The 6,625-nt window shown below is 54.6% G+C and overlaps 1 protein-coding gene across 2 annotated transcripts in view; it reads right to left on the bottom strand.

Annotated features, from left to right (window-relative positions):
- Positions 1-2,379: 2,379 nt before the first annotated feature.
- NTRK3 (neurotrophic tyrosine kinase, receptor, type 3) overlaps positions 2,380-6,625 on the bottom strand; it is a 190,140-nt gene continuing 185,894 nt past the window's right edge. The window contains exons 13-14 of one of the 2 annotated variants that reach the window (XM_006771749.2): positions 5,731-5,865; positions 2,380-4,389 (exon numbers count right to left, since the gene is read on the bottom strand). In XM_006771749.2, the coding sequence (XP_006771812.1) occupies positions 4,271-4,389; positions 5,731-5,865 (254 nt within the window). In that variant the 3' untranslated portion in view covers positions 2,380-4,270. The remainder of the gene's footprint in view (positions 4,390-5,730; positions 5,866-6,625) is intronic. The other variant, XM_006771750.2, reaches the window with a different exon arrangement.

The raw sequence follows: 6,625 nt of genomic DNA, 5'->3' as shown, positions 1-6,625 counted from the left end.
TGAGAGAATTATCACCAGGCCACGTGGGGAACCATGAGGTCACTTTCCCGGGAACAGGTCCTTGCCCTTCTCACCGCAGAATGAACCAGAGACAAGCGACGGGGAGACCGTGTCATTTTTAAGGGAAACGGGCCAACTGCTCCAGAGAGGCCCCCAAAGGAGAACCGGCTCCATGTTGCTACCATGGTAACAGCACGTGGCTGGCAGGGGCCACGAGAACAGGAGAGGCACCAAGACGAGCTGGTTGTCCCTGTTAGCCACCAAGGCCTCCGGTGGCCCTCACCGAAGTCAGGCTCGGTGGGGTTTTCTGAGCTGCCGTGATGCTCTGAGCCTCAAACTCCTCTGTCCTCACAGCCTCTCCACAGCGGAGCAGGGAGTTCTGACCTGCCCTCCAAATCCTCAGACATCAACTGACATCGCTTTTAGATGGAGGCAAAGGGAGAACAGCTCAGTGTCTTCGCCTCTCAGAAAAGCCAAGCTCCCTGCTCGTCTCCTCCACATGCCCCTCTCTCCACCCTCAGCCAGACCACAGCCAGGCGCATGCACTCAGAGAGGCCTTGAGCGGCTCCTGCTTGCAGAGTCATGGGAAGACAGCACGACCCTGAGACGCCCTGAGCTGCCTCTGGGACCACGTAGGAAGCTCACGCATCTCCTGTTTTCCAGGCTTCAGTTTCCTCGGAGCCCTCAGCCAGGAGGTCTCTACAGCTCTGGCTGTTCTCTGAGAAGCTGGTGATTCTGCCTTTCCTCTCTACCTCCAATGGCTCCAAACCTTTCCCAAATCGGACCTGCACAGACCCGGTCAGGCCGTGGGCTGGAGGCCTCCGATACAGACTCTGGGCCATCAGCATCCTCTGTGCTTCTCAGAGATCCTCACGGGAGCCAGCACGCCCCAGTCCAAGGCTGCCCACAGCTTCCTCCTCATCCTCCCCAGGTCTCATCGCTCCCCACCCAGAGCGCACAGCCCCGGACCCACCCTCTCAGGTACACACCCAGGTAGTTCATGACAGGGGGCACAAGTGTCCTGACGGAACAGGACGGGATGCCGAGAGGTGTGAGACCTTGTCGCCCTGAGCAAGAGCTGTAACCCCAATGGGAAAAGGGGGTCACTTTAGGAAAGTTTTACCCGCCGAGGAAGAGGAATTGAGATTGAAATCCGACCCAGATGGGCCTCAGAATCCTGATGGCATCTCTGAAGCACCCCAAAAGCAGACAAGGAACCTTCTCTCTTGTCAGTACATCTCCTTCAACTCACTTTTGGGGTCAAGTAGGATTGGAGGAGGCGGCTTCTTTAGCTCTGGGACTACACTGTCAGATCTAGACTATTTTCCTAGGAGGTGGGAAGTGCAGGGGTGGGAACAAGACTTCTAAAGGCGAACACTGAGTCAGAGCTAGGAAACTGGGGGCTGCAGGCAGCTTCACCCACGTCACCAGCAGCAGCGTGGGAGCGTGGTGGGCGGGCGGAGCTGGGAGGGTGGCTCCCCGTCACTTCATCCTCTCCGCTGCTCTGTCAACCCTGCTACTGCCACCCTGAGGAGCTTCCCTCCGTCCCTCCTGGGGAGCCTAGAGGGAGATATTATAGGTTAGAGAAGGCATTTCAACCTTCTTGACTGTGACGGAGCCCAGGACCAAGAGCACAGAAGTATCCAGCTAGCCTGCTATTCTCAGTAGGACCCCAGGACTCCCTTACCTCCCTCTCTGGCAGCCCACACGAGACCTGCCATGAGCATTTAGCCCACATGAGAGAGAGTGCGTGTGTGTGTGTGTGTGTGTGTGTGTGTACGTGCGCATGCATGGGGTGTCTCTATAAATGATCCACAGGTTGACCCATTTTCCTCTGGACAAGGTCACCTCCCCAAGGCCCACAGGGAAGAATAAAACCACCCCATCCCACTGGCTTCCTGGTGCATTAAAGATAAAGCATCCGTCAACCCCAATCCCAGGCCTCCCTATACATCCACTCGGAAGAAAGGGTCTCCACAGGCCATGGCTGTTCGGACAACACAAGTGTCCCCCAGCCACCAGGAAGTCAAGAGTCTCAGTCGCCTGCGTAGTGTCTGGGGGAGTCAGATAGGAATCTGGCTTCTGCCTCTTGTGCTGTGTGACCCCGGGTGAACCACTCGACCTCTCTGTGCCTATAATTCCTTCTTAGTAAGATAAGGAAACACTTCACAGGATGGACTTGACCTATCTGAAGGAGTCTCAATGACAGCCACCAAAGGAACAGACTATAAACACCTTTGGAAACAGGACTTGGGCTAAGAAACTTCTTTAAAAGATTAACAGTAAAATAGGAGGGGGGGGGGGATTGTGGGTAGCTTAGAACTTCTATATCTTCCATATTCTTTGCAAACCTGGCAAATAAGAGGTCTGATCCAGCCATTTCATTAGAAAATAAAGTGTTTATTAAGAAACTATACACTGAACACTCCTATAAGTCTCTGTGGAAACACAACGCCCCATTGTGATAGCACAAGGTGAGGAAAATGGCAGGATAAAAGATGCTGGGATGGATGGAGCCTGGGAGGCTGGAAATGAGGTAATGATTACAATAATTAAAAAACATCACCCTCAAGCTTGCTCCTTAAAGCCACACTCAGGAGGAGGCCTGGCCCACGGGGCTGACAGGACACAGTGGGGAACAGCCTGACATGAAGCAGGGGGCGCAGGGTGGTGGGGAGCTGGGAGGGGCCGGACAAGCACACACCTCGTGGCCCTGGAGACACCCCGAATCCCTGGGTGATACTTGGGACTCAAGTACCTGGGAGGCCACCCCAGAGACTGGGCAAGAACTTGGAAAACTTGGAGTTTGTAAACGCCATGGGAGCATCTGCAGAATCAGGCTGGGCATCTGGTATGAAGAGCCACCATGCACAGGACCAGGACATCAACCCTAAGTGGGAACCTTCACCCCCAGGGAAGTCTACCAAAGGCAGAGAGTCTGTTACCTAGTGCTGTGCCTCGCCACCCAAACTTGGTGGGTTAGATCCACCACCATTTGGCCCTAGGACCTCTCTGGGGGAGGCGCCCTGCTCCAGGCTCTCCACCATCCAGGGGCAGCCTGGGCTGACTTCCCACAATGGAGGTGCCGTGGGCGGGGGTTGCTGGATCCACCCCAAAGTCCTCTCAGCCAATGTGGCAGCAAATCTGGGAGAGGTTCAGGCCCTACAACTATGCCTTTATTTTAAAAATGAAAGCGGGGGACCTCCCTTCCCTCTCCCCAGTGGGTCAAGCTGAAAATGGGGAAGCCACCTCCCTCGTTGGGAGAGGGCAGCCGTGGGGTAAGGCATGAGTCAAAGCGAGCAGGTGAACACGCATCGTGACCAGGGAATGGATGACACTTCCACTGGCGCCATGAGAGGGGCTGGGGGAGGCCCATTTTTACTTCTCTTCCCCTTCGGCTCCTCTTGGCCTTGACATGGTGATTCCATTGTATTCCACAAGTGCTCAGAGTCAAGAACAAGTGAAAATGGGACGAGACAGAATCCTGGGATCACGGACTACCAGGAAGGGCCGTGGTCCCTGGTTGGCCAACTCACAGGCAGGACCTCCTGCAGCCCAAGCGTCTCGCACTGCAGACCTAGGGGCCAAGGAGGAGTTTCTAACGCCACACGCACTGTGAGCCGCTCCGGAGAGAAGAGGAAGTAGGGGGAACTGTGTCCAAAAATATACAGGTATGGTTTTCTCCACCAAAAATGAAAGTATATAAAACAACTGGGTTTCCATTCTTCCCTCTGAGACCTAATCTGGTGCCAATATTCGGGCCTGGTCCCCTCCTCGCACCACCGGCTCCACCTCTGCTTAGATGCTCTTCCCCACCGGACGCTGCGGGCGACGAGGTGGCTCAGAGCTGAGCCGGGGAGACCCAGGCTTCCAGGCAGGGCAAGCGAGGCCGGAGCAGAGCTGACTTCAGCAGGCCTTCTTGTGGTGGCTGGGTTGTTTTTGCAAAGCAAGAGAATGGCTAGCGTGTTTAAAGGATGGTTCCTGGTGCACAGGTTTTGAATTCTCTTTATTGGCTCTAAAGATGGTGGCGGGAGCTGCCTCGGAGGCCAGACAAAGAGGAACACAGTGATGGCTGGAGGGAGAGGGCGGCCCTGCCAGTGTGGATGGGGAACACCCGTCTCGATGGTGGTCAAGGGTGTGGGCACCCGTGGCTCATGCAGATTCTACTTAGCATCCCCGGATCCAAAGAGAACAAGGCCTAGGGCTTCCAGCCTCTCAGAAGGGCCAGCCTACCCAGGTGGCATCAGAACGGGGAGGCTTTAAAGGAGTTTTAAAAGCCATGACGTCCTTTGCTGAAATAAACATTGACATCCTCAACATAGATGCCATGGTTAAGAGGCTTGGAATGTCCAGGAAGGCTTATTGGGTTCAACATAATTTCTCTGAAACCTATAAAAAACAAAAACAAAAACAAAACAGAAAAACAGAAAAAGGCAAAATAAAGTAAAAAACCAAAACCCCCAAAGAAGATCAAAACTCGGAGGGCAAACAGAGAGGGAGCTGGAAAGGGGGAAGAACCGGAGACACGGGCACCGATATACCGGAAATAGCTAAATGAACTGTCAGCAAAAGGGAAGGAGAGGAGGAGGAAATTAACGTAAAGCCAAGCCTGGTCAGAGAAATCGGAAACGCTCCATTTTGCTGCAGCCTCCACTGAGCCCAGGAAGGGAAGTGAGCAAGACACTCGGGCGCTTGGCCGCGGCTTGTCGGTGGAAGAGGGGAGCAGCCTCGTGTCAGTGGGAGGAACCCCTGATGATGCCCATCTGAAGGGGCACTGGAGGGCCATTTCTAACCCCAGAGCTGGAGTCACAGACCACCTGTGACCACACTGCGGGGGAGAGGAGGGAACTCTGCACTCCCCAGCCTAACGCTCTTTCTCACGGACTTTTCATCTCATTTCACCAGGAAGGGTTAGGAAATGACAGCTGACCTCTCCACCGTTTCACAGTCTCCAATCTTATGGGGATGGACTGTCCTGAGGAGCAGCCCTGGGGCCAGTGGGCCATGGGCAGCCTCAAGCAAGGAGGGCTTCCATGGCAGCTCAGCTCCGTCTGGCCACACTGCCATGGGTGGAATGGGGGTGTCCAGAGAGGTGGGTGTTCCTGATTGCATCTCCAAAAGGAGGTTTTTCAGTTAACATCAGGTCAAGACAACGTTGGTAAAGAAAGTCTGTGAAAAGTGTGTGTTTGCCTGTGCATCATGGGCAGCTGGAGGTGGGGAATATGGAGGTGGGGAGAGACTGAACAGGCTGCACTGAGACTTCTCCCTCCTCATCAAAACAGAGTGTTGTCATCTTGGATGTGGGGAGCCCCCTCTGCAGGAAGCAGGCTCAGATTTGTGAAGCTAGAGGGAACCTCCCTTGTATGCCATCATGTTGAGAGAGAGGGTCCGTTTCAAGATGTGACGTTTCTGTGATGGCTGCCCTCTGCTGACGGGGCAAAGGGCTTTCTTGGGTCTGGGCAGCCTGCGCAGAGGGCTGGGACCCCTCTGTTCCTCCCCAGGCCCCGGGCCCTCTCTTGCCTCTCACACAGCCCTCACCTAGGCCTCTGAAGTGCCCTCCCTGGAAGACCCTTCTCACCTAAGGGATGTTAGCGCCACCCCACACGGGCACCTCGTCCCTCCCCGTCCTCTGGGCTACTTGGAGACTCAGGAGGTCTTAACATGATCAGAATCAGCACTGTCTGGGGGAGGGGTCTGTTCTGCATTCAAAAGCCAAAGGAGGTAACTCACCATGTGACCTTGGGTAAGACACTTCCCCACTCTGGACCTCAGGTTCCTCATATATATAGTGAGTTGATGGGACTAGATGATCTCTATTGTCCTTCAAGTTTAATATCCCATGATTGTCTATGTTTGAAAAGACCCCTGGCAGAAGAGGCAGACAGTTAATGGTCAGTTTTGAGCCCCGAGTGCAAAAACACAGGAAAGTATTGTTCTCAAGTGCACAGTGCCAGGCAGAAATCCAAGTGCTGCCAGCTCCTGTGCTCACACTGCTTGACCTGCAGGGCGGCTGGTTTGTAGGCATGACATCTAGATAGTACCCTCTGAGTATGGCACGGTGGCATTAAAGACCTGCTATCACCTGGCCTCTGTCAGACCCTTTCCCTAACGTGCTCATCCCTGCTCGCCTCCGTGGGCCAGGGCACCTGAACTTGTGCCCATCACTGCTACCTGGGTGATTCCCAGGGCTGGGAGGATGACTCTTAGGACCGGGGAGATAACCCTGCAGGTCCCAAGACCCTCTTTCTGGCACCTTCTCTCCCATAGAAGAAATTCAGCTAATCTCCAAGAGGGAAACAAGTACAAGGGTGAGAAAGGGGAAGACAAAAGGGGGTGTTCTGCCCCTTAAAATCTTTCTTGCCTTAGTTAGGACATAAAAGTCGGGAAAACAAAAGCTGTTGGCTCGCTGGGGACTCACAGACTATGCCTATGAACAGCATCTTTACAGCCTGAGAGAGAAGTCTCCTTTGGAGGCCACGCCGCGTCCATGGCCTGGAAGGCCCCAGGGCAGGCCCATTACAGGCAGGGCCAAGCCGGCCTCAGCCTCTGCCAACGTCCCCGAAGCTGCCTCCGTGCACACAGGCCTTTTCCCATATGAGCCGGGATCTGAAGTTTTTTCTCTGGC

This window comes from Myotis davidii, unplaced genomic scaffold (genome assembly GCF_000327345.1).
Source record: "Myotis davidii unplaced genomic scaffold, ASM32734v1 scaffold164, whole genome shotgun sequence".
Classification (NCBI taxonomy): Eukaryota; Metazoa; Chordata; class Mammalia; order Chiroptera; family Vespertilionidae; genus Myotis; species Myotis davidii.
Note: the sequence above shows the minus strand (reverse complement) of the source record. Positions and strands in the feature narration are given on the sequence as shown.